The sequence below is a fragment of the Eptatretus burgeri genome, chromosome 2, assembly GCF_056783735.1.
Source record: "Eptatretus burgeri isolate ZD-2024b chromosome 2, Ebu_testis_v1, whole genome shotgun sequence".
In the NCBI taxonomy this organism is placed as follows: Eukaryota; Metazoa; Chordata; class Myxini; order Myxiniformes; family Myxinidae; genus Eptatretus; species Eptatretus burgeri.
The window spans coordinates 136,931,181-136,958,554 of NC_140962.1; the positions used below are offsets into that span (position 1 = coordinate 136,931,181).

Below are 27,374 nucleotides of genomic sequence, written 5' to 3' on the forward strand. Positions count from 1 at the left end.
TGCCCCCCTTGCTGTGCGTTGTGTGTTGGCTCTCATGCGAGCCTCGACAAGGGATACAAAATAAACACAAAAAAAAGATGGACCCAAACGCAAGGTGTTTGCCGATGAAATAATATGAAATACTGGGATGAAATACTCATCGCACAGATGATGACGAAGGTTACCTGAAAAAGGTCATTCACAGAAGAAGTTTGCTTTCATGTATGGAATGTCATTGCTTCATTTCATAGCACAATACCAACACTCATATTACAATATTCATAACACAATACCAACACTAATATAAAGAGTCAACCAGCACAATATGAGGATCTGGGGCTCTGAAAACCCCTCACATGGTCATTGAACACGTACCCTGTACTCCACAGGTCAATGTGTGGTGTGGCCTTCTCCATGACTGCTTTGTGGGTCCGAATTTATTTGCAGAGAATACAGTGACCTCAACAATATACATTGACGTGTTGGAAGGATTTGCCTTCCCACAGATTGAAGACCTGCAACCCGATATAGTTTTTCAACAGGATGGCACTCACCCTCACTCAGCCTTTGCCGTTCGAGTCGTCCTGAATGAAAAACTTCCAGGTCACTGGATTGGCCGAGATAGACCAAAGACCTGGCCCCAATGATCACCAGACTCAACCCCGTTTCATGGACATAACCTCATTTTGGTGCTGGACACCGGGATGAGAGATGAAGCCATGACGTTCCATCACAATAAACCATGAGGATTGTGGCGTCGTTTTGTGGCATCGTAATGTGGCATCGTTTTGTGGAATCGTAATGTGGTGTCAATCTTCGTCGTTTTTCTCCTTCTTCTTCTTCATTGTTTTTCTTCATCCATCACAATCCCACAACAAAAGTAAAATGTCAAAAGATGTTGTGCTGGTAATCCAAAAGAGGATTCTGATGTTTTATTGTGGCATCATAATGTGGTGTCATTCCTCCCTTGGTTGGTTGTTTTTTTCATCCCTCCATGTTTAGGTCATCTCATCGATCATGACCTAATTATATGGGTGTCGATGTCCTTCGATCCTTCCGTCCGTCCGTTCACAATGAAGTTGAAGCGGGAGATCTGGTCATCAGTGATCCTGATAGAGATCGATGAGACGTACACGATGGTATGACTTTCAAGGTCACCGAAGGTCAAGGTCAAGGTCACGAGGCCTTTGAATTTGCGAAAATGACGATTTTTAAATTCTATCTCCTCCGCCATTTCTCAAGCGATCTTGAATTTGATTGTAGCATATGAATCTATGGGACAATATCTAAATTTTGATCAGGCCGGATTTTCGATATTCACTTTCGTTTTCGTGTCACATGACTTCAAATTTGGCAAAAAATGCGAAAATGACGATTTTCAAAATCTATCTCCTCCTACATTTCTCAAGCAATCTTGAATTTGATTGTGGCATATGAATCTATGGGACAATATCTAAATTTGGATGGGACAGATTTTCGAATTTCGCTTTCGTTTTTGCGTCACGTGACTTCAAAGTTTGCAAAAACTGCCCGACCTTCAGGAGGCGATATATTTTCTTGCAGAGATGACCGTCACTCCTGCATGGGTGTATTTTTTTCTACTGTTTTTAATGTTTTGTTTTTCTTGTTACATTTGGAAGCATCATCCTTTGAAGAATAGTATTTATGCGCATTCGCCTTTGCTCGCAATCCCACAAATTCACTCATAATTGAACAACCCAACTAATCTTTAAATTTTCCAAGAACCTTTCATTTTTTTTGTGGAGAGGAAACGATGACTCGGTTTGTAATTGATTGTGTCATTAATATCGACGTCTTTTGTCATATTCTCATAAACATCTTAAATATTGATTTTCAAAGTGAAGCTGTCTGTATCCAAAGAAAGTAGATCAACTCCATCATCACATTTCTTCATGGGGTTGTTGTAGAAGTTGTCAAACATAAACAGCTTTGACAATTCCTATATAAATGTTCCGATATAAATGGGTTCCTTAGGATTGATGTTCCTCTATAAATGGGTTGATCCATTTCAATGCTCTATTCATATGAACAGCAGAAAAGTTTTCAGTAAACACCTCCACTCTTTGAAAGCTTGGTTTATTAATTAATTTAGATGCCCGTTTCTAAGATGTGGTGAGTTTCATGTTTTTCCGATTTCTTACATTTTCCATCGTCTTTACAAACACAGCCTTATTCATTAATATTGTTGCGGCCACAGGTACCGAGTGTATTATGAGGGGATTAATCCTCGTTTTTCTTCGTAAGAGCCAGACCTGGGACCACCGCTCACAATTAACTTTGTGGGAAAGTGGGTTGCTTAACAACCACGAACGCCAATCAGTCAACCACAAGTTGCAGTGTCCACCGTCTAATTCGTCGTTTAACTGGAGGTCAAATGGCCTCGTGAACAGGAGACGCTCCCTCGGCGATGCACCAATCTTATCTTGATTAGATATTAAGTTGGGTGGCCGAGCATTTACCGCTGGTGCATGCCGACTATTCCAGGTTTATTTGATTGCGAATTACCTCCCAGTCTATCTGGGTTCGGACAATGCTGCATCAATGGAAGGAAAGGACAAGCACAGACAGGTTGAAACGTCAATAAGAAATTTATTCATGAGAAAAAATAAATAAACTGAAGAACTTTTCATTTCTTTGTGGTGAAAACAGGTGAATTCAAATGAATCAAAATTATCTCAAAAAAAGGAATTAAATAGGCATTGACAGAAAAACAGACAAAGAGCAGATACTTATCACGATGCCTCACTTAACGATTAAACATGAGACAAGGGTACCCACCAGATCATTCGGGGGGTGGGGGGTGGAGGGGGGAAGAAATCCGGTGTGGCTTACCAAGGAAGAAGTCGTCTTCCATCCAATAAAATGTCCCAAAATATGTGAGCGTGCCTTGATACGCTGCCAGTGCCCTGCTTCGCCATGCACCCACCCACAAACAGGCTCGAACACCAATCGATGTCAAGTCGTCATCCTCAGGAACCAGGGACGCCAATAATCAGGTTCGAGCAGAACCAGCAGGAACGGTCCAACCGTCACCCACTGTCAGGAGCCATCAGAAGCCGTAACCAACGGACAGCTGCAAGGAGCTGTCAGCAATGGTCAGAAACTGCAAAGAGCTGTCAGCAATGGTCAGGAACTGCAAGGAGCTGTCAGCAATGGTCAGGAACTATCACCAACTGTTAGGCCGACGGTCCTCCCATCCTTTGTATAGGCGACTGGGGTGAGCGGAGGCAAAATCAGACTTAAGCCAAATCGAGCTTGCCTGTTGGCGCATCGTTGCACGTGACCTCCCACTGTCAATCTCGCGATCATCCCTTCCTTCCCAGAGCGAGACACAACCCCCAAGCAACACATGCCCAGTCCACGACACCATGTATGGGGTGCTGGGCGGGGCCAAAGGGCGGCCATTTGCCAGAAGTGCCAAGCAAAAACGTGGGGCACTTACATGACGTCAACGGCAGCAATCGCCTCCCCGTTCCGCCTGACACGAGCAGGATCCAACTTGCGTCCTTGGAGCTGCCAAACTGTATGTCAGACGAAAAACCCATGGTGTGTTCAATCAAATATTCTGCAAGTCCAAAGTGTCCTGATGGAAAGGTGTAGAATGAGTCTCCATTGGGCTAACGGCTGTCTCTTGAGTGCATGAACGTGTCGTAAAGAGAAAAAGGCCATCCCTGAAGAAAGGGAATCTGTTCTATCCCCTTCTCCAACACATCAGAGTAAGAATCCCACCAGACAAGGGGATGAGTCTATTCTGGACATGCATTTATGGAAATAACTGTCTGAGGACCAGAATATTGTGTGCAGTAGTCGGATCCGATTCTGAAATCCAAAACAATATTCATGTCAAGAATAATGCCTTCAATGTTGTGGAGGAGATTAAAACGAGAAACCAAAGAGGAAGAAGGTAAAGATTATGTTGTTGATGATGTTGGTGTTTCTGACTTTGGTTGAAGCTTTGCTAATTTTTTTCCAAAATAAATGGAGACAGTGAGAGAATTTCGAAGGATAGTTAATTAAAAAAAAAACATGCAAATACATATGTTGGAAGCTGAAAAGGTTTTCACACTCTCGGAAGTTTTCACAGAAATAAATACAATGACGGTAATTTATGTTCTCAAGTGTTCAAAGAAAACTGAAACCAAAAATATCTCACATGTGAAAAGTAAAAATGAAAGGGTTATACAAAAGAGGATATGTTTGATGTGTGGCATTAAAAAGTAAATTCATTCGTAAACATGGAGGAGATACACAAAAGTTTTTGTCGGGGAGCAAATTTACAAAAACTTGAATTTCAGGGAAAGTAAACCTTCCAGGATATTCTTTCTGTGGTCTGGGAACAAAGTTAAAAGAAGGAAGGTTTATTCCAAAGGGATTGATGACACATGGTCTGCTGACTTAATTGAACTCAATCATGATGAAGGATACAAATATGCTTTTGCTGTATTAGATTTGAGGAGTAGATACGCATGAGTTGTTCCTTTGAAAAACAAGAGCTAAGACTCTGATGTTCGCCTTCAGTGGTATATTTCCGAAAAGTAGAAAAAAACCAAAGAAGTGATAGACTGATGAGGGAACACAGTTATACAACAAAACATTGATGAATTTTCTTTAAGATGATGGCATTACATTATACAGCACCTTTAATGAAGGAAAGGCAGTTGTGAATGAGCATTTTAATCACACTTTAAAAGAGAGACTGCAGAAAAAAGTCATTGAACTCGGTCAATCTCAATTGGAATCTTTAATTCAGGATATTGGAGATAATTCCAAGAATGAAGTTCATTCTTCCACAAAAAGAAAAACCAAGAGAAACATTCAAATAATTGAATGAACTTTTGAAAATTGTTGATGTTTTGGACACAGTTCCTTGGATGGGTTGAACTCTTGGATGAGTTGAATCAGCATGTCCAAGGTATATTGACCTGGTCTGACTTCAAATTGATGATCTGAGATGAGGCTGTTGGAGAAAAGGAATGATTTTATGTCAACTGTGATGATTGACTCCATGACCTTGCTGACAACATGACCTTGCTGTTTTTTAAGCCAGTGTGACCATTTGACTTGGAGTTGTCGTAGTGGTCAAGGGTATGGGAAATAGTTGAATTTCACTTAAGGAAGGAATATTAGTGTTGGTATGGAGAAATATCATAATTGAGAGTGCCTGATGTTGGCTTAATGGTTAGGGTGGCGGCTTGGGATGTTATGATCCAAAGATCAAATCCCGCTTGGCCATTGAATTAATACCAGGTGGGGTTGACTCAGCCTGTCATCCTTCTGAGATCGGCAAAATGAGTAACAGCTTGCTGGGATGATTGGCACAATCCTGGGTAGGTCGCCACTCCAAGGCAGGATATTCAAATCGCCCAAATAGCCCAGGAGACTGCTTCAGCAACACCAACACTCTGTGTCGAGTCTGGTCCCGATGGATAGTTTGGCACATGGGAAGCATGCATGAAGGTATGTGCAACTGTCTCACCAAATTTCAGGTTCTTTGATTAAATAATAAGGCCACAATAGCGACCGGTATAAAATGAAGATGCCACAGACCTCTAAAAGAAAAATAACAGTGGAGTGAAAGTAGAGTGGAAAATGCTGTAATTCAGAAAACAATGTTGTGGAAATGACTCTTTGGGATTCACACAAGGAAATCAGACAGGTGGAGGCCATTCGGCCCATCATGCTTGCGTGAACACCATACTAATTTATCAACACGAGATCCAAAGAAGAAAATGAAAATTTTTATTTTTTTATTTATTCTTTATTTATTTCTTGTTATTATTTTAATCTATTTATTTAAAGTTTTTGTATTATTTTTTCTTCTTCCCCTCAAGGAAGGGGGCATGGGTTTGGGGAAGGCACACAACATCAACCACACAACAACACTTGACGAGACCCCCACCAACAGCACTCCGCACATGTGCACACAATCACCATCAATGCTCAAACGGCCGAAAAGTCCAGTCAATTTCCCAAAACCCCTCGATCTCCATGACTTCCAGGTACCTATCTTATTCTAATTTAAACTTATCTACTGTTTCCACTGCCACAACCTTTCCAGAGAGGACATTCCATGCATTAACTACTCTGAGTGAAAGACCCCTGCCTTACTACCATCTTAACTCTCCTCTTCTTCACTCTCAGGTGATGGCTCATGGTCCCTTCACTGTCTACTCTGTTGAATAATTCATCTGCACTTATTTTATCTACACCTTTCATTTGGTAATCTCTTCCGAGATGACCTAATAAAGCCGGACCAAATGTCCGTCCGTCAACAATTTTTCTTTCCGATCTTGATGAAACTTAGTATGTGGGAAGAGGTCGATAAGTGTTGCACAACGATATAAATTTTGTCCAGGTTCAAGGTCAGGGACGAGGTCACAAGGTCACGCAAGTTATAAAAATCGCCATTTTCAAAACCTATCTCATCTGCCATTCTACAAGATATTCGGCAACTGTTTATTGATTATGATAGGAAAGAAAATTACCTTGTATCTAACTGGACAGAGTGGACATGGTGTCTCAAACAGAGACACCATGTCCACTCCCTTTCCCTGTTTGTCAGACAGGAACGACCTTTGCTAAACCCATGCTGACGACCTTTAATTAGTTTGTAGATATTTAAATGGTTCCTCATCTGGTCCTTCATTCATGTCTCCAACACCTTCCCTGGTCCTAACCTGTTATTTTCCTCTGATATACTTAAAGAATGCCTTGGTATTATGTTTAATATTCTTAACCATGTCCTTCTCATCCTCTCTTTTGGCTTGCCGAGTTTTTTCTTAACTTGCCTCTGTTTACTCCGACAGTGATATAAATCTAACTCCAGTGTTGTTATTTTTAACCCAACAAATGCATTCTGCTTCTCCTTCATAGCATTCCTTATCTCACTGCTCAACCACCCTGTTCTCTTTCTGTTTCTGGTTTTACACCTCATTGGAATGTTCTTCCTCTGCACTTTACACATTTGGTCCTGAAAGGTTTCCCATTTCTCTGATGCCGATTGTCCTGTTGTTCGAGTCTCCCAATCTACATCACCCAATTCTCTACTCATACCCTCAAAGTTTTACTTCCTGAAATCTAATCGCCTTACTCTACGATCCTGAACTCTCACCCTTTCGAGAATCTTTGCACACACAAAGTTATGGTAAAATGAAGTGAAAGTGGTTGACAGCAGGGGAAATGGATATCGTGGCTCATTACTTGTCATAATTCGCAACAACGAATGCAAATAGTTTTATTCTGCTGTTATATGTGAGAAGCTGGTTCTGCAGGACATCTATTTATGCAGAAATGACTAACACACATGCTTTTATACACTGTAGCACGTAGAAGCCATTCAATAATATTGTTACGAATCTGGAACCCATCGCATACAACACCCAGAGTCCCCGTAGCTCAATTATTTTGTGAGGTATATGTGTATAGTTAGAATCCATCCCCTGTGTCTAATGGGAATTAAGTGTATGTGTGCTCCAAAGTTATTTTATAGATAGGATTTTTACATCACCAACAACCTCGATAACAACACCGACGCCATTGCCCACGTGCGTTCCACCTTGTACATGGGCGAAGATTTTCATCGCCTCAGCTCCGACTCCACCCCTTGTCCGATCACGCACAGAGGGCGACTTTCCCACGACACCTCAGCCAAATGGGTAAAGCGCGAGCGACGTACGCCGCGTTCCCGCCAATCCGGAAGCACGTCGCCCGAAGAAGGAGGAATGCCCCTCAGGGGGGACGGGCCGCGAGGATGCTCGCCACGCCCCCTGGACGAATCACGAACGGCAATCGGATCGCCTGAGACAGCCTGGCCAATCGGGAAGTCGCTTGAGAACCAACTGTCCAATCGGGAGGCGAGCGGGCCGGAGAAAAGAAATCGCTCGGACCTGAAGGAAAAAGAAAGAGGAGAGGACAGAGACCGGGTGATCGTGGCGACGGCGGAAAGGTGGTCGACAAGGGTTCTGCAGGATCACGGCGATTGCGGTCCAAGGTCCTTTGTGGTGGCTCACCGTGGTGGTGGTGACCGAACGATGTGACGGCTGAGCAGCCAGGGACGAGGGCCATGGACTCCGGGTTGTGGGTTCGAGTCCCACCAGTGGGTTCGAAGGCAGTGCAACCGCAGGAAGCGGGAAGGTCCAAGACAGGCTCTTACCTCCAGCTCACCTTCTCTCCGAGCTGGGGGTATCAATAAAGGCCAAGCTGTTAGATTATTTTGATTATTTTTGTTAGATTATTGATCATTTATTTTGGGTGTGTGTGTGTGTGTGTGTGTGTGTGTGTGTGTGTGTGTGTGTGTGTGTGTGTGTGTGTGTGTGTGTGTGTGTGTGTGTGTGTGTCTGTGTGTGGGCCCATCTTCAAGTAGAATTGTGTCATTGCTTTCTTTTGCTCATTGTACATTACATTTCTCATTCGGATAACTCTGCTCTTTGTGTGTTCACTCCCACCCCCCCCCCCATTGCAAATAAATCCCCTCTTGTTGAATGTCCCAGCTCGTCCTTGTCCGTTCTGTCATTGGTTTGCCGCGCTGCGAATGGGAATTTGGAGGCCTCATTGTTGCCGTAATTGTGCAATTGGCCCAGCAGGATTCTGGTACTCTCCGCTCGGGGTACGACTCGGATCCGGCTCGGTAACGGCCCGGATCGCGCAGATCCTGCCGAGGGTGAATTTCCCCAGTAGGTTGGATGACGTGGGTATTTAGGTATATTGAAATTGGCAATTAACCCTATCCCACATGGTCGACCTATTGGCGATCTTCGGTCCGATAAGGGACCCGTGATCTTTCGGATTTATTGGAAAGGTACGACTTAAATTCCAGGTGTTCGGTGGAACCGACTCCACTGGTCGCTCTCGCGGTCGTGCTCGCCACCGAGACCCGACCCCACAACAACATCATGTCATGTGTCGCAGTTCAGTGAATCTGTATTGTTAGAAGCATAAAAGTCTTGCCAGATGGATGTGAGACTTGGACTCTGACCAGGGATCGAAGGTGGAGACTTAATTCCTTTGGTACCAGGACTCTTCGGGGAATGCTTGGATATCGCTCGTCGGACTTTGTGTCCAACAAGCGGTTGCTGAGAGACTCAAATGAGATTTGTGACCTGCAGAGTCTGTGAGCATCAGCTGCGGCTGTATGGACATGTGGCTCATTTTCCTGACGCTGATCCTGCTCACCAGATTCTGTCTGCAAGGGAGCCTTGTGAGTGGAGGAGGCCAATGGGCCAACCCCGTGTCTCGTGGTTTCAGCAGGTCGATCAGCATCTCAAGGAGAGATGGATGGGCCAGGCATCTGCCTGGTGGATGGCCAGACAGAGGCAATTGCAGTTCCGGCGGAAAGTGGACGCAGCAACGTGCTGCTCCAGCGCATGCTCCCATACCTGACTTGACCTGACCTGGCATCCAATGACAGTGCCACATTGAAAGTCACTGATCTCTTCAGTACGGTCCATTCCACTGCCAATGTTTGTCTATGGAGTGTGCATGGCTGTGTGCTTGATTTTATACACCTGTCAGCAATGGGTGTGGCTAAAATAGCCGAATCCACTCATGAGAAGGGGTGTCTGCACACTTTTAGCCATGTAGTGTATGTACTGTATATGCATCTTTGAGCCCCTTTTTCAGTTTAAGCGTTCACTTTTTGAGAGAGAAGGACATGTTTAATTTCCAAGCATTCTTTCTGCATTTTGTGGCCTTTTTAGATCAACTTGGAGTTCAAAGTGTTCGTGATAGTCCTTGTTATTAATATTTTTTACAGTTGGTTATTTTCCATCTATAATGCAAAGATGATTCAAAATGAACAATTATTTGATATTTAAGGCTGGATAGAACTTAATTCCACACATAATGTGGAAAATCAATTTGTGTTTTGTGATGAATATGGATCATTTTGTAAACCTCCAGAAAAGTTCAAAACAAGGTCCTTATCACACTTCCCTCCTTGATGTCTGAAACATCGAGACTTGAGCTTCTTCAATAACTTGTCCAAGCTCTCAGAAAGTCATTTCCACTTCACGGGAATCTTCTACTGGAATTGAGGGTCCGGCTGCGGTGAGAAAAATTCACACAAATTTTTTTTACATCACTATTGCTGTTCCTATCAGGAAACAATGCACTCGAACACACCTGGCACAGTGTAATCTATTACGGAAATGCAAAATTAAAAACCTGAAACAAGCGTGACGTGTCAACAAAAAGAGAAGCAAATGTTGGGCTGTGACTGATAAAATCAGTTTTAAAAGAGAGAACTTCAAGAAATAATAATTTGAGACTCACCTCCCTGTTACATTGTTGCTTGGGGAAAAAAGAAAAAAAGTTTAAAGAGTTCTACAGGAAAAACAACAATTTCTTTTTTTGCCATATAAATCCATTCATTCATTGAAGGAAGGAGTGAGGGGAGAGGGAGGGGAGAGTGGGAGTGCGGGAGAGGTAAGGGAGAGGGGTGAGAGGGAGGGGAAGTGAGAAGGGGACAGGGGGGGAGAGGGAGAGGGGAAAGGGAGGGGGAGGAGGAGGAGGTACTGCAAAGTTAGACCGCTTCTCGAAGGGGTTTATTTTTCATAAATATGTCGGGTAATTGTTCTTTTTTTACATTTAAACGTATGAGTACTTGCATATCACTCATGAACCAAAACAAAGGGTAACATCATCGGTAAAAAGCAAAATACAACACGTGAAGGTTTACCAGAGCACCGACATGGTGGGTGGATGATTTTCCTAATTACGATTGCCGGTGGAGTCAGGCCAACTGTCGAGCCAATGGGGTTTTCACAGGAACGCTACAGACCCATGCACATAGACAGCTTCATCAACATTTCTAATATATCGGATTTCTTGTGCAGCTTCTCGCCAACACAACACAAGGTTTTGAAACTGTTTTTACCATGTAAAGAAGAAAGAAAAGGAGGACAATCTCACAGCTGGTCCTTTTGTCAAACAATTTAAAAAGCTGTCTAAAAACAGAAACTCGACTGGGTTTTGGAATTCAGGAAAGAAAACTTGTCAACGACAATTAATATGAAAAACACTGAACTAACAATTTCGATGTCATGTTAAAAGTGCCGGAAGAGTCGAGGCTGCTATTCATCTGGCTCGCCTGTGTGGAGACAATAAGCAAATAAGTGTGATGACATATTGTGGAAAATCATGGTTTTATTTTGTGATTAACAAGAGCCTTTGAATACTCCTCCAGAGAAACTCGAGTACAAATGTGGGACTCATCAAATTCCCCTGATTACATATTTCAATCCTCCCACCTTGACGTCTTAAACATCGAGGCTTGAGTCTCTTAAAGAAACTGCGCAGGCGTTGCCAAGTTCCTCTGCGCTGCACCTGAATCTCCTGTGAGGGTTTGGGTGTCTCCTGCAGAGGAAACAAAAATCACATGAATTATCTTGAAAAAACGAACACTGTACTCACCAAGAACAATACAATCACATAGCTCCGGAATTCACATATTACCCTCGAGAGGGGATTGTATTTGGGTCCATTTGTTAGTTTGTCTGTCTGTCTGCACAGAATGTGCTCTTATGGGCCACAAACACCACCTGGTGATCGCCATTGTTACATACATGTGATCAATTTTCTCTACAAAGTGTGGTGCCTCGATAAAGTATGACAATTAGAATGTGAACACATCTTTAAAGTACGTTCTATGAGAATGCAAGCCTGTCTTTAAAGGATGTACTCTTAAGATTGTGTGTACGTCCACAAAATATACGTGATCGGAACGTGAATCCATACAATGAACCAGGAAAGGTCTGTTTGGCCGCTGTATTAACATAATCATAAGTCGGTCGTGAATACACCATCTCTGAACCACACAAACACAAATACACCAACACAGAAACACCACACAAAACACGTCTTGGTGAGAGCCTGCAATTTCTGATTGCTCTTTCGAGTTCCATTGTAGAAATGCAAAACAAAAAACATCGAAACTATCACGTGGAAGAGATGAAAATGTTCTGTTGTTTTTGATCAATTCACTTTGAAATCTTCAGCAGAAAAATCGAAAATGCTTCACTGCTTCACATCACAACACAACAATCATTAATTCACCACCATGAAGTACAAGGTGCTGACCTCTTCCTGGACAGGTAATGATACTGATTCTGATTCTGGATTGCCATGCACACCATCACTTCTGAAAATATGTATTGATTCAATGTTCTCATAATTCATTTCCATTCCAGCAACTCCTTCATGGACTCTTTTCTTTTCAGCAACAACCTTTGGAGGGCGGGATTCTGAGAGGAGGTCGAATGAGAACAAAAACAAAATTACAGGAGTGAGAATTCCTTTTCATGTGATATTTTCCCAATCTAAAAATGGCAAAACTCTGTGAAATATTGATGAAACGCTGTGAAACTCGAACTTTTTCTGCAACTTATCATAATAAAGCCATGCACAAAGTTTCAGGTGAATATGTTAAAGGGTATGGGGAGAAAAGGCTGAAAAATCACAGGTGGGACGGACAGATGGAGAGAAAACGTATCGTCCCCTCCGGTGAACGAGCATGGGATTTTTATTTATCACAAATTATCATCGTGATGATTTAACACACTCAGGTGATGTGATCACATTATTATCATTGCTGAATTTCAAAATAAGATTTCACTTCAAACACTCGATGTCTCCATAAAGTGGACATTTACAGCGACACCTCCATGTCACAGAGGAAGAAACAGACTTTGTCTGCAGAAAATCCACCTTTGTGAGTACATGCTTTAAGAGAGTCACAAAAAGGATCAAATGATGATCAAATCATGCGTGCACCAACTTCTGAAAATTACTTCTCGATTGTGACTGAGTTTACCGATTCCTGCTATCACGGAGAAAACACGGCTGTCACCGAAATTCACTCCAAAATGGACAGCGGGGAAAATAGCGCCACCTCTGGTGGAAGTCGGTGTTACACATCTTGTTCATTTGTCTTACGATTTGTTGTCATCAATAAAAATTTCTTACAAAAATGACAAAGTGCTTTTTCCAAGACTGAAGCAGTACATTACCACGCAAGGTGGGCTGAGGACACTCCTGCTCGGAGGGCAGGAGTGCCCGCTTGTATTTCCAATTATGCATCCATCGAAAAACCTTCTGAGAGCGCGACTTACCATTGACGCCGTGACATTGACCGTTGTTTCTCCAAGGTGTTCCTGGAAAATTCTCAAACCATGGGTGGTCCACTATTTCCTGAAGACAAAACGATGTGCAATAACGTTTCGGAATCACAGAATAACACCGCATTACCTCTCAACCCCCCCTCCCCCAAATACCACAGCAAGAACACAACACAAGATCGGCGGCCCAGACCGGACAGCCGAACTCGTTTGTGAATTCAAAATAAAATCTCCAAAACTGCCTCTCATTGTGGTCACCGACCTGCATGGAGATCCTCTTTGCTGCATTTTCACAAATCATGGACAACAAGAGGGAGGTACATGATTTGCTCAGCATTGCTGGAGGATGGTATGGAGTAAACTCTTCGAAGGGTGACTCGATTTTCTGTAATGAGATGGTACAGGTACCAAATGATTCATAAACATCTGGAGGCAACGTTCACACTCACCTTGAGCAACAAAAAAACACGATACAAGAAGCCACATTCCAATTATATCCAAGATGATTTTCAAAGGAAAAATTTAATGTTCTCTTTCTTTAAAATCTTGGCTCAAGAAAAACTTTACTCAGGAGGGAATAAATTTGGGGAAATAAAAAAAAATTCAATTGAGGAAATTAATCAAAAGGAAGGTGAGAAGGGTTGAGGTTCATCCCACAGATTGGCAAGCAGCAGCCTCTTCACCCTCTGAAGATGTGGATAAAATCACAAGCTGGTCCAACACATGGAACAGGTCTTTCAATCCTGGCAAATCTGACACCCTCACTGTGTCTCTCTGAAAGGTCCATCTGGAACACCCACCCCCACCCCATCCACTTTCCCAACAATCCTCTTGAAGAAGCCCTTCCATTCAAGCTTCTGGGTCTCACGATCTGCCATGATCTTTCCTGGGAAAGCAACATTTCCAAACTGGCCTTCAAAGCCAGTCGCCGACTGGGCATCCTCCGTCGTGCAAGGTCTTTCCTTGGCACACCTGAGCTCCTGACCACATTCAAAGCTTTTTTGTCCGCATCCTGATGGAGGACTGCTCTCCCCTCTGGGCTGGTGCTCCTGCCTCTTACCTTTCTCGACTTCACGCTGTGGAAACCAAGGCATTTCGGAGCATTGGTATCTCCCACAATGAGGCTAAGTCAGTGGGTCACTCACACTATCATCACAGGCAGGTAGGTCGGTGGTCTTTCTGTCTTCTTCCGTCTCCGCTCCAGCCTCGCCCCCCGCCCCTGCTATGTCAGAGACATGTCCCCCCCCCCCTGTTATTTACACAGGGTGCTCAAGGTCAGCCAGCACCCCCTTCTGGTAAAACTTCCAAAATTAAGAATCACTGCTCACATTCACTCTTTCATTCCTCTTTTTTCCTGCCTTTGGAACAAACTCCTCCAGTCTCTTCAATCCCACTCTTCCCTCCAGGTCTTCAACACAGCTGTTCAGCACCATCTCATATCATCTCCCCCCCCCCTCCAAAACCATGATCTTTTCTACCCCTGCTCTTCCATCACAAAACCACCTCCTTGAAATTCCCTGCTTTCCTTCCTGAAAGTCCCAATCATGTGGGGACCTGAAAGTTCCTGTTGTGTCCATCTTGTTTGCTCTGTGTGCCCTGTTTTGTCATTACCTCTCTCCCACCCCTCGTCTCCTGCTCCCCTTGCTGTTCGTTCTGTGTATTAGCTCTCACACGAGTCTCGACAGAGTATATTAAAAAAAAAAAAGGAAAAAAAAAAGGTAGGTTATGGAATTACGAATGGAATGAGAAAATCATTTCAGAAAAGTTTTGATGGGAAAAGGGAGGGGGTTGGAAGGGGTATGTTCAGAGCATTTTGGGAAGGAAAGGGAATGAGGTGAAAATTTTTCCTCATTTTTGGAAATAATTAATGCATTGGACAAGGATGTCTTGCAACATAATTTAATTCAGAATATTTCAACTTTAAAAATCCAAAGCAGCAACAATACTGCTGTTTGCAAATGAAGATATTTTTCATGTAAACGATTGTTAAGGTTGTAAGCATGGGGGGAGGAGAGTTGGGAACCCCTCCCCCTCCCACCCCCCCCTCCCCACACAGGAAGGGCAACCACATGCACGTTGGGTTGAAGCAAGTTATGCCAGAGTATCCTGTTTCACAATTAAGTTATGTCGTGGGTTTGTTGTGTTAATTTGGGGGATACAGGTTTATTTCTTTAAAAGTTTGATGTGCCTTTCGGAAAACAAATCAAAGACTTGTATGCATTCATTCAAAAAAATCACGAAAAAAAAAACATCCAGAGCGTAAAGACATAACCAACGACAAACAGACATAACCCAGAGATTCTCGATCACAAGGTGCTGCTGAAGCCGGCCAAAACCATGTCAGAAAATTTGAATTTCGCCAACACTTTATGAAAGGTTGTTTGGCATCTTTCACATACAAATAAATAAATACTGTCAGAACACGACAATCGCGGTCCCGTTATTCACAGAGCCCATGTATTCGCGGATCATACAGTGTGTCCTGCTTCCACATTCGTGCATTCATGTTTTATAGTTTTGTTTTTAATTTTTTTTTTTTGCACTTTAGAACTTGTCTCCTCCATCCACCACCACTGATATGATTTTAGCGTGGGAATTCTTCCACAGAAAACTGCTCTCTCCCTCTCTCTCTCCCTTCCTCCCTCTCTCTCTCATGCACAGATTAATCCCATCTTGTCTTCAATTATCTTGCCATCCTCCCACTCGTGCTTCTCTGAATCCTCAGGTGAGACTGTTGCTTTATTAAAAAACAACTTGCATTTTCCTTCTGGAAGGCAAATCCAACTGAATGCAACCTCAGATCAATCCACAAAACCGACAACAAGTGTGTGTTTACCCTCAGGAGAGAGAAAACAACATGAGTCCGGTCTCAAAAATGAACTTTCAAACTTGTTTCCCTCCTCGAAAACCTGGTGGCACCTTGCCAAGTCTGTCTCTGGTGTATGTTCCTGTTCCATCCCTTCCCTCTCTTCAAAAAGCAGCACAACCGATTCCACTCGTGAGAAGGCTGAATACCTCAAAATCTTTTGTCCCAAACCTCTTCCTCTCTGTTCCCAAAGAAGTTATATCGTGTTAATGGGGATAGGTGTGCTTTGCGAATGCGAGTCAGAACAAATTCGTGCTCTTTCCTTCGTTCACACCCTCATCTCGAACCATTTCCCATAAAAGGCACACAAAGACACATCACAATGTCCCCACATCCTTCCTTTCGCGGAGAAATTGTGGAGAATCCCGCACAATCGGCTCGAGTAAGGAAGGGAATTTTAAGGCTACGTGCCAGCACCCCCCAAAAGGAAGCTATCCATCCATTCTGACAGGTGAGCACTCATCTCCGAGGCCCTCCCATTTCTGGAAAAAATTATCTGGAAAGTTTGTTCCACCAATGAGGCACTGTTGGTGGGTCGAAAGACGGGAATCGATCAATGACCATCTCAGAGGGTCTTGACCACCCCCGCAAGTCTTGCACCAATGAAGAGTTGCGAAGCCGAGGAATAAGGGAGGGGTGGGAAAAGGAATAAAAAAGGAAGGATTGCACAAAGCACAGAGAGAGAATTTTGGATACAGCGTTGAACAGCTTTTCTCTCACCGACCCTCTTCCACACTCGAAAGAAAACTTTTCCCGACACTTTTTAATGTTTCGACTTATCCAACTTTCATTTCCTCACATTCTTCCGACCTTTTTGACCTTCCATTCCCATCTTCCATACTTTCCATGGCTTTCACCCAGCCAGTGACACACACTTCAAACCCGGCGCAGATTCACATCGTCCTGTTGTCGCCACAAGACCACCACATAAGCTCGAAACACTGCACGAGATTCCTGCCAACCATGCGGTCCATCGTGTTTGATCGAGGGAACATCTAACTACCCCCGCATGACCGAGACCCTGATAGATTGGAGGAAATAGTCCAGGAGGCAGTGTGCGGAAGGCGAGCCTGAACCCCTGAGCAGAGGTTGACCACAGCTTCAAACAGAATTGCAGAAGGTGTGTAGAGGTGCGTAAAAGACCCCACACTGCTTCTTTCCAACCATCATTTCTCACCCCTTTCCTCGCATTCTTTCCTTTCCTTGGGTGTCTGGATCCATTTTATGTAAAGGTACAAAGTAATTGTTTAAGGCATCTAAGGGTGGGTATATCGTACAGTGGACAAGAGGTCGTGTACATGTTCCTGTAAATTTCTGAATTTTGCTTGCCTTGCGTTTCCTGAAGTCTCCCACCATTTCCCATTTGAATTCCCAAAACACCATTTCTCCCACCAATTTTCTGCTTGTGTTACAAATTAATGAAAGATGTGATATCGTGTCCTGACTTTTTGACTGCTGGGGTTTGATCTGAAATAGCGCTCCTGGGATTGGACCAAGTGAATAATTGGTCTGATACCCGAGAGCATGTGGAGCGTAACACTCATTCGCTCGGTCAATTAGTAGTCATTACACAGTTGCAGTCGCGGTTCCCCATTTGCTTCATTCATCTCACAAGTACGGTAAACTAACCCTGGGCATAAAGATTCAGCCGGAGGTGTGTTGGAGAAGGTGTCTGTGGTCTTTTGATGGACACACTGGGCTTTCAAAGTTTTCCGACCCATGTCCATAACAACATAAAGGAGGAAGAAAATGGGTCGGTGACATTTGGGAGGTGGGGAGGTGCGGTGTACAGCCAGCGTGGTTGAAGCTTCTGTATCGTCTTTATATTTTGAACCACCATTGGAGAGTGTTGGGAATCATTTACATTTTCAATCAATGTCAATGTGAGAAAAATGTTTCTGGAAAATGAACGGAAGCTATTTTTGCAAACGAAGGAGAGGGGGAAAGGGAGGGGAGGGGGTGCAGATATGTCTAATTGAAGAAAATAAAAATTAGTGAACGGAAGAAAGGGGTTTGGATGGATAAGTGAAAATAAATCAAGGGAGGTGAGGGAGGGGAGATGTTTCAGAGGAGTTTGGAGGAAGAGAGAAGGGGAGAGGTCAGAACCAACAAAAAAATTATTTAATTACAACATTCATGAGGGTAAAGATAAAAATGATGATGAGAGGAAATGTACAAATGCTCACCAGTAATTCTGTGTTTGAAAAGGGATAGTTTTTTTGTGAACAACAAGTGCAGCACAATTCCAGTTGCCCACACATCCACTGGTGGACCTTCATAGTCTCGCCCTCTCAGAATTTCTGGCACCATAAATGACCGTGTACCCACTTTTCCTTTCAGCCGCTCACCAGAGAAAAAACACCGAGCAAGACCGAAGTCAGCCACTTTGAGGACTCCCTTTGTGCTATAAAGTAGATTTTGGAGCTGGAGAGAGGACAAAAAGAGAGATGGCTTTGTTAAAGTGGTTTAATAACAATTCGTAAAAATCAAGGCATAAAGATGAAAACATAACCAACTCCAAACAGACATAACCCAGAGATTCTCTGTCACTGGATGTTGCTGAAGCCGGCCAAAACCATGTCAGATAATTGGAATTTATGCAACACTTTTCAAAAGGTAGTGCGACATCTTTCACATCTACAAGTTAGAGTTAGCAGATGGTACAGCTCGGTTGAGTTCTCCTCTGACATCACAGCACCGAGGTGATGTAACACTTCTGGCAGAGAATTAGGTTGATAGTGTGAACGTGGATCCACTTCAGTCTGTGATCAAAGCTGCCTGGATGTCAGCTCAATTGGACATATTGTTACCTCTGAGCTATGTTGTCAGTTCTTTAATTTAATAAATTTGTGCAGATTATTGTCCAAAGTGCTGTAAACATTCCACTTTCAAAAAAATTTTCACCATTCTGAAACTTGTTTGAGCTCAAGATCGATCCGATGAAGGATAAAAGGAGATATCACCCACAGTTGGATTTACAAGCTGACAGAATGGCCTCGAGGTACGCACATTCGCCTCTTCATTGCCGTTCCTGGGTTTGAATCCTGACCCAGCTTTCAAATGTCATCCCAGTGTTTCACTGATAAAATGAGTCATCAATGTATGTGCCGTCCTTCGGATGGTCATTAAACATAAATCTCATCTGTAGGTCTTCGTTGGTGGACAATAAAGACTCACGGTGTCCTTCACGAAGTGTAGTTGAGCAAACGCTGCACCCTGAACAAATTCCAAATTCCTGCCCCAACCTCTGGAGGGGAGGGATTCAATCAGTGGATCAGCCATGCCCTCAGACATGATGCTACCCTGCAGCCTTGTGCTGTATATGAAAGAAGGTGGATTTACAGGGTATCTCACCTGCAGCTGCATGGTTTAAAATGATCCTCACAAACTTTAATGTGTATACCATGCCACGTCACTGTGGTCTCAGATTTTCATTCAATTTCAGCACACTTAATGTTCAAAACTTCCTCGAGTTTTTCGAATCAACCCAGAAAACATGCTCAATTTCCCGAACTCGTAATACCAGAGAGTGAAATATGTGGCGTCATTGAATCATTTCCAGGACTGTGCCATGTCTCCAGGTTAAAATTGCAAGTTCCAAAGTCGTGGAGAGGAAAGCAGACGTCTCCGCATGTTTTTATCAACAAATATCAAAATACATTCAGAGAATTGGTGAATTTTCATGTGAAACATGATCATTTTCATTTCCAAATAACATTACAACAGGAAGTTTCATTCCTGATCCCCTGAACACTTCAAGTCATAAAATCCATCGAATCCAAACTCGAATTGTGAAATGATCGATCAACGTGTGACGAACACTCAGAGTTGGTCAGACTTGCAGAAGTGGATCTGGGTGGATGAGCAATGCACCATATTTCTCAAGGAATCGCCCACTCTCCCTGAAGGACACCATGGGATCTTTAACATCCACCAACTAATGGCAGCAGATGGGACCCCCAGTTTAACGTGCATCTGAGGGATGGCCTGTACATTGATGAATCACCATGCTTGTGAAACACCGCGATGAGAGTTTAGACCTGGGTCAGAATTCAAACCCAGGCGAGATGACTCAGAGGCGAAGTGTCGGTCGGTCGATGGCACTCTGCCAGCCACAAAGAATATTGGAGTTAATTTTATGAATTCCTGTTGAAACGCAGCACCACCAAATACGAGATTTATATTACGAGTGAAAATGTTCCACTCAATCTGCAAAGATTAATGAAAATAAAACTTCAATGTTCAGGTGATATTGATGAATGGTGAACTTCCAGATGTTGCTGTTGTTAAAAGTAACGTCTGTGTCTTCAACATATGAACTTAAGTTTTGTGAATTTCTCTGTGTGTAGGAATCGGAGATTTGAGAAAAAAAATCTGTGAATTACGTGATGAAAACACAATCATGAAATGAACACGAGAAAAAAAACATATCTCGGTGTCTGGATTCTTACCTTTATGTCAGAATGCACAATGTTCTGATCATGGATGTGTGCAAGTGCAGAAACAGGCTGGAAAAGTTCAAAAGCACATGATGAGATTCCTTTTGAAATTAAAGATCAAACTCATTCACAATTATCTTGTTTCCTGTTCAATACAACATTTCAAACCGGACGTGTGCATCACACTTGTGAACATGATTCACTCACCTGGTACATGATCGGCCACGCGAATTGTTCAGACAGAGGGTCATTTCGAGAGATGAAATCATGGAGCGTTTCTGCAAACAAAACTCATCATGAGACTCTTCACAGAAACAAATAAATACAAGGTATGTACAAGTTAATTTAGAATATACTGTATTCAGTGATTCTTCACCATTGAGTGATATAATAAGGGCAGAAACAACATCCACATCGAACAATATCTCAACAAGTAATGGACGAATTCAGACAAGACTTCGTGGATGAGTTGGGGAGGTGACAAGAACAAGCTGATTCAATTTTGGTTTGGTTCCGGATGTGGATCCGGCCTATCTTTGGGATGCAAATTGTAAACGGTTCAGCCTGGCGTCGGTAAGTCGATGCAGAGTGCTGTTCTAGTTTCTTTATGTCATCCAAAAACTTCTATCGTGAACTTTAGATACAATTGTGAAGAAATAACTCACGAAAACGAGTGAGTTCACAGAACATGATATCCCCTGTAGTGTTCAAGTCTTTTCTTCAATTTTAATAAAATAATGATTTGAAAGATCGTTTAAAAATCCACAAGTTTAGCACTCCTGAAGAAGTCTTACACATCACACTTAAACACTGAAATAAGACGCCATTGAGTCAGTTTAGAAGATGGAGGCTTCATTGATCACCATAGATTGGAGCATCAATCGGCTTCGGACACAGCCGTGTGACGGTCTCTTCTTCACCCCCGATACTCCACCTCTGACATGCCGTGCCCTCATGCTATGTATCATGTTTAAATAGCATGGTTCTTGGAAGTATTATGAAGACAATTTGCCTTCTACAGCGTTCAAATATACAATTCAATTCCAACAAAAGTTCAGAGAGGTTTAAAGGTGGATAAAATTATTAATTCTGGATGACACCACCATTTTACCGAGTGTCGATAACATCATCCTGTCTGACATGTTATATCAGTTAGTTGACCTTTTGTTTGTGTCCTTCATCATGTCCTTAAAAACACTAAGTTTCCTGTTTGGAATGATTTTCAATTTTGTTTGAGTGCCAGGCAGGACGGCAGAGTAAAAAAGATCATCTCACTCCTCTCTCCACATGTGTGATCGGAACAAATTCAGAGCCAACGTGCAACAAAACGACACAGACTTGTCTTCACATTGAGGTTCAGATTCGTGTTCAAAATAAAACGTTCAATTTAAATGATTTGTTCCTCCGTCATAAATGATGATCATAAACTGATGAGCCAGACAGATGGACGGACATGAACCAAATGCTTAACCCCGCTTTTCACATTTTGTGTGCACGGGGAAATTATTACAGATTTTAAATTGATCACGATGTTCAAGTGTGAGATAATGAACACAAACATCACCACATAACAGAAGGAGAATTGAAAAAGCCTTACCGCCATCAACAAACTCCATTGTCATGGCGACGCAGTCACTCAAAACTTGAAAACGAAACATTTTCACTGCACGGGGACGGCGGGATGGAACAAATGAAAACAATGTTGAAACGGGTCATCAGAACACGAGACTTACTTGATCCATGTTACACTTGGTGTCGTTTATTTCATACCAGCAAATGCAACTAGTCACGTTACTTTCCATTAACAAATTGTTGCAGCCTATTCCAAGTCGAGGCATTGTTGTTGTCCATTGTTGAGCAGGACAAAAAATATGGCGGCTTCAGACTCTTGTGAGCTGACAGAGAGCTGACCAAGATGGCACCCCACTATTTTTGTAAGGCTTATTTTGTTTTTTGTTGTTGTGATATTTCGTATTTACCCCATAAATTATCTTCAAAAGGGGTGTTTAAATTAACCCAAACACCCAATTTTCATTCATGTTCTCCCTCCGAGATCCCTTCATGTGCATGAAAAGTTTGGGGCCGCTGGGTTTCATGGTTTTGGAATTATGGAGGAGATGGGTAGACGAACTTACGGACACACACTGACATTTATTATTATAGATTATGGGTCAATGGTTCCTCAAACTGTGTGAACATTTGCTCTGTCATTCATTGGGTTTCCAGTCTCGACGACTCAGCAATACCTGTGCTGTGTTAAGAAACAATGAGAACAAACTGCACGAGTCAGAGCCATCACCAAAATCGATGTAAAAGCTCAAGGAAAGGGTGCAATGCACACACTCACCAATGTTTGGATGATCAACCTGCAGTAACATTCTCCCTTCATCAGAGAGCTGAAAAACAAAAACAAATGGATCAAACTTGTCAATAATAGGCAATCATTTATTCAATAATTTAATTCATCTCAGATAAAGTAAATGAACCAGTTAAAAATTTACAGAAGGAGGTGCTGAGGAGCCTCGGGGAACAGGAATCCCAAATATCGAAACTGATGATCTTTCATGGCAGAGACCCGGAAACATCCACCATTTTGCTGCCGTTTCCGTTACCTCTGTAGATTCTCAGATGATTACGTGTGGGTTTAAACGTCACAAACAGCCTGTATAGTCCCAATGGCCGGTGGGGTTCCATGTAAATGGTCCCACATTCACCACATTCCCATAAACTCACCATTTTCCAATTTTTTCTCTCCATGCACTTCACTGCAACCTGGGGAAGGAACAGCAAACATATGGAACAATTGCTTCACGAAAAAATATTTTCACGAAAAAAATAAGTGACCACGATATTCGTTATTGTTGTGTGTCTGTCTGTCTGTCTGTCTGTCTGTCTGTCTGTCTGTCTGTCTGTCTGTCCCGAGCATAGCTACGTGGGTTTTGATACAATCCTGACAAAATTTTGGTGGGAGGTTTATATCATGATCTCGTTGTGTTTTCCTGAAAATGGGCGCGGTGCGCCCATTTTGGGCGGAGCCACGCCCCAAAAACATGTACTTTTAGGGGGTAGCCGATTTCAATTTGCATCTTCTCCGAGGGGGTTTGTCGAATGCGGCAGGGGTTTCGGTATTTGGTTCGCCCAGTGGCACCTGCATAGCCCCACGGAGCTCGATTTTTCATTTTCGTCCCAAGGTCAAGGTCACAAGGTCAAGGTCACAAGGTCACGAACTTAGAAAATTTCGAATTTTGACATAAAAATCATACGACCGCCCAAACTTTGAGAGCTTGGATGACAATATTTTTAATGCATAATCTTGACGTCATTCCCCACCTAAAGTCTTGAAACTATTTTGCTTTATCTCGAACACCTTGCCCGTGGCGCCCCCTTCAAGTTTGTTTTTACGCTGATTTCATCAAAGTATGGATAATCCGAGGAGTGTGAAATGCCATTTAGCCTATATGACGTTATATTGTTCCTGGAATGTTCCAGAGGAAGTTTTGCACCAAAGGTCATAATCCTTGACCTTTGAAGGTCACAAAGGTCAAGTTTTCAAAGTTGTGGGAATCGAACCGGGTTTTCGACCTTCTTCGACAAACTAACTCCAATAAGCTATAACACGTATCCTCTTTCCTTATTTTAATGTCCACAACATTGTTTTGTGACCTTTAAAGGTTATGCAAAGGTCAAATTTTGAAAGTTGTTGAACGAAACCGGGTTTTTGACGTTTTTGAGCGAATAACCCGTCACTCATGATCAACATCATGTTGATCATTTTTTATAACTTGGTGAAAAATTGTCACATTGTCTCATCCTTGACTTCTGAAACAATCAACATCGTCAAATACCGCTCATGAACCATCGTCGTCGTCAGAATTGTCTCATGTTATAACCTTTCAACAGAGCATGAAAAAGCAGGAAACGAGCACAATGTTGGTCTATATTGACATACAATGATTGTAAATGTCCACCGTATGTTACGATGAATTGGATCAGATGATGTTATCCTGACATTGTTTCATTGGTGTTGTTCAGTTTCAATCAGTGTGTGTTCCAGAAATAAGAAGTTTACCATTGCACACTCAAACATGCTCGAGTTGATGTAATCTTTCTTGCAACCATCGATTCGGACTCTGCTTTCGTGGAATGTTGAGTCGAGTGTCGTGGAATTTTGATGAAACACTTCTCTGTTATGACTGTGGTAACCATTGTGATGTCACGAAGTTTGGATGAAAAATGCACATTTATGCTCTGCCCATGTCTTGCCTCATGCATATTCATGTTTTGCTTCATGCACATTTACGCTCTGCTCATGTGTTGCTCATCTCTGCTGGGAGGAGCGTAGTGGTTGGCTCCTCCCAGTCTGGTGGAACGGTGGTTGTGTGTGTCGAAAGCACGATTTTTACCGTCACACTTGGAGGGTTTTAAAATAAAGTTAAAAGTTTTTTTAAACCTGAGTTAGTGTTGGAAAGTTAGTTCGTGTTTTTAAACCTCTGAGTGTTGGAAAGCTGCCTGGAGCATTCTTTCTTCATATAATCTCGATACGGAGGCCGTTCCAGGATAACCAGAACGGCACCCGGTGGAGCGCATACCTCCGCCTGGCTGAACCGTTTACGTGTTGTATCCCACTGATAGGACGGATCTGGATGTGGGCATGAATCAAAATCGAATCGGCTTCTTCTCGTCACCCAACCAACTCATTCACCAAGTTTTGTCACAATCCATTCACAACGTTTTGAGATATCGTGTTATATATCATTTTTGGCCCCATCTGTCAATGGTGAAGAATCGCTGGAAAAAAAATTTTCAAAAAAAAATTCTCATGTCAGGATGTACAGTGCACCTCCGGAACACTCGGACAAACACCCCGAACACCCTCCCACTCCGTAACACTTGGACATACACCCCGAACACCCTCCCTCTCGGTATCACTTGGACATACACCCCCAACACCCTCCCACTCCGTAACACTTGGACATACACCCCGAACACCCTCCCTCTCGGTATCACTTGGACATACACCCCCAACACCCTCCCACTCCGTAACACTTGGACGTGCACCCCCCTCTCCCCATGCACTATGTAATTTTTGAATGGCCCCTTTCCCCCGCTGTTCTGTCCATTTTGTTATTTTCCATCGGATGAGGATTATCTCCAATGTTCGTGGGGATCGTGTAGGCTTTCAATGTCTTCAATTTACTCTTCCCAAACTGGGAATACAGGACGGAGTGGAACGAATCATCTTCAAACCGAGTGCTGCAAATTCCACTTCAACCAGTCTGGCCGTGCCACGTTCATCTGTTCAGTTTCACCTCGGTGTCCAAATTCTCCTTTCAGTTGAATGTTTTGGTCAAACACGGATCCTCACAACATCTTTGATAGTTTTGCAACAACCAACAACAATACATCGTGCTGCCCTTCTCAGGACTTTTTCACAGTTCAAAGCAGATGAACACCGCACGTAAATGTCGGTCCCGCAGCAAAAGTATAACCCAGATATACGTGGCGGGTCACGTATGACGTCATCACATCATCGTTTTTTGGCGAGCAGGGCCAATCAGAATACAAACACATCAAAAAAAACGTTAAAATATCCGTTTCAACATATTTATTCAAGAAAAAAACGATTAAATGTTAAGTGGAGACGTATTTATTTATTAAACCAAACTTGATTTTCTCATTCTGTGGACGGAACTTGAAGCACTCAAGAAAGCACTCCACTCAAAACCGTCCGTATGGAATGGCAGGCTTGGCAAGCGCTCGCTGGGAACTGAACACACCGTGGTTGTCCAGCTTTGTTCATTCCATTGTGACGTAGATCGACTGATTGAAAGATATCTTGGACAATCAAAACTCAACAAAATTACAACACGTGATCATTTGTAAACCTGTTTCATTGATAAATATCTGAATAATTACAATTCATTGTTTGTTCTGTTCATTTGACCTTAACATGTGAATTTACACCAATAAATGTCGAGACTCTGAGAGACATTGGTTGGTTGACGACTCCTTGTATTTGGACCTCATGTCCTGTCAGTCATTGGAATGAATTACACCGAGGAACGAATGAATTTCACCGAGGAACGAATGAATTACACCGAGGAACGAATGAATTTACACCGATCAACGAATGAATTGCACAGAGCAACGAATAAATTAAACCGAGGAACGAATGAATTACACCGAAGAACGATTGAATTTCACCGAGGAACGAATGAATTACACCGAGCAACGAATGAATTACACCGAGGAACGAATGAATGAATTACACCGAGGAACGAATAAATTACACCGAGGAACGAATGAATTACACCGAGGAACGAATGAATTACACCGAGGAACGAATGAATTACACCGAGGAACAAATGAATGAGTGAAACCGAACAAACCGCTCACATTCTTACCTGAGTCCCAGATTTCAGGTGTGTCCCTTTATACACCGTCCCAAAAGCTCCTGCTCCAAGTTTCTGGATAATTTCCAGGTTCGGAACCTGTAAGAAAACATAGAAACCTCATTCCACTCCGAGAGGACTTTCTAGAAGAGGGAAGGAAACAATAAAATATAAAAATAATATTTCACATTGTGTCCGTGTGGAGGATGAACCTGGGGGTTGTACACAAGGTGAACATGAACACCTGGGGAAGAGAATCAAGAGGAAATGGAACATCTGGTTCACCTTGGGCATCTCGTTGGGATAACCCTCGTCCCGCCTCCAAACGTTCACTCCGTGTTTGTCAGCAGAGTTCTCGTCGTTGTTAACTGGAGAATAACTAATACCCTGAGGTAAAACCTCAATTTTCCTCATAGTGAAAATGGAATTGATGGATTGGAAAACAGAGAGAATGTTTCGAGCGTCTCCTCATCACCAACGTCTTCACTCGAGTGAAACAAACAAATCCAAACAGTGACGTCATTCCCTGGGAGCGAATGGGAACGCCCCCTTCATAGTACGTCAT

At 42.8% G+C, this 27,374-nt stretch overlaps 1 protein-coding gene and 1 long non-coding RNA gene across 3 annotated transcripts; both read right to left on the reverse strand.

Annotated features, from left to right (window-relative positions):
• Positions 1 to 2,644: 2,644 nt before the first annotated feature.
• Positions 2,645 to 8,430, reverse strand: LOC147033243 (uncharacterized). The gene is made up of 3 exons (XR_015055505.1): positions 8,010 to 8,430; positions 7,556 to 7,886; positions 2,645 to 4,957 (listed from the first exon to the last, which is right to left on the reverse strand). It is a non-coding gene; the product is annotated as an uncharacterized LOC147033243 (long non-coding RNA).
• A 34-nt stretch (positions 8,431 to 8,464) lies between these two features.
• Positions 8,465 to 27,309, reverse strand: LOC147033244 (putative sperm motility kinase W). 2 transcript variants are annotated; one of them, XM_085871397.1, is made up of 11 exons: positions 27,095 to 27,309; positions 26,822 to 26,908; positions 23,151 to 23,189; positions 22,765 to 22,813; positions 22,015 to 22,080; positions 20,625 to 20,695; positions 20,430 to 20,486; positions 18,165 to 18,402; positions 13,375 to 13,497; positions 13,107 to 13,185; positions 12,184 to 12,239 (listed from the first exon to the last, which is right to left on the reverse strand). In XM_085871397.1, the coding sequence occupies exons 1-9, from the start codon at positions 27,221 to 27,223 to the stop codon at positions 13,403 to 13,405; spliced, it is 831 nt and encodes a 276-aa protein (XP_085727523.1). In that variant the 5' UTR covers positions 27,224 to 27,309; the 3' UTR covers positions 12,184 to 12,239; positions 13,107 to 13,185; positions 13,375 to 13,402. The 2 variants fall into 2 exon arrangements, with proteins under 2 accessions (XP_085727524.1, XP_085727523.1); XM_085871398.1 differs by lacking the exons at positions 20,430 to 20,486; positions 20,625 to 20,695; positions 22,015 to 22,080; ... (2 more) ...; positions 26,822 to 26,908; positions 27,095 to 27,309 and adding exons at positions 8,465 to 10,039; positions 10,676 to 10,769; positions 11,028 to 11,352 and having other exon boundaries at positions 12,076 to 12,239; positions 18,165 to 18,384.
• Between the last annotated feature and the right edge of the window lie 65 nt (positions 27,310 to 27,374).

What these genes read in the sequence shown, in the direction of transcription:
- LOC147033244 (XM_085871397.1), bottom strand. Translation starts at nt 27,223, where the DNA reads ATGAGGAAAATTGAGGTTTTACCTCAGGGTATTAGTTATTCTCCAGTT. An exon ending in ATCCCAACGAGATGCCCAAG is followed by an intron (nt 26,909 to 27,094) that starts GTGAACCAGATG and finishes GTTTTCTTACAG; the next exon opens with GTTCCGAACCTGGAAATTAT. An exon ending in TTTCAAACACAGAATTACTG is followed by an intron (nt 13,498 to 18,164) that starts GTGAGCATTTGT and finishes ATCTCATTACAG; the next exon opens with AAAATCGAGTCACCCTTCGA.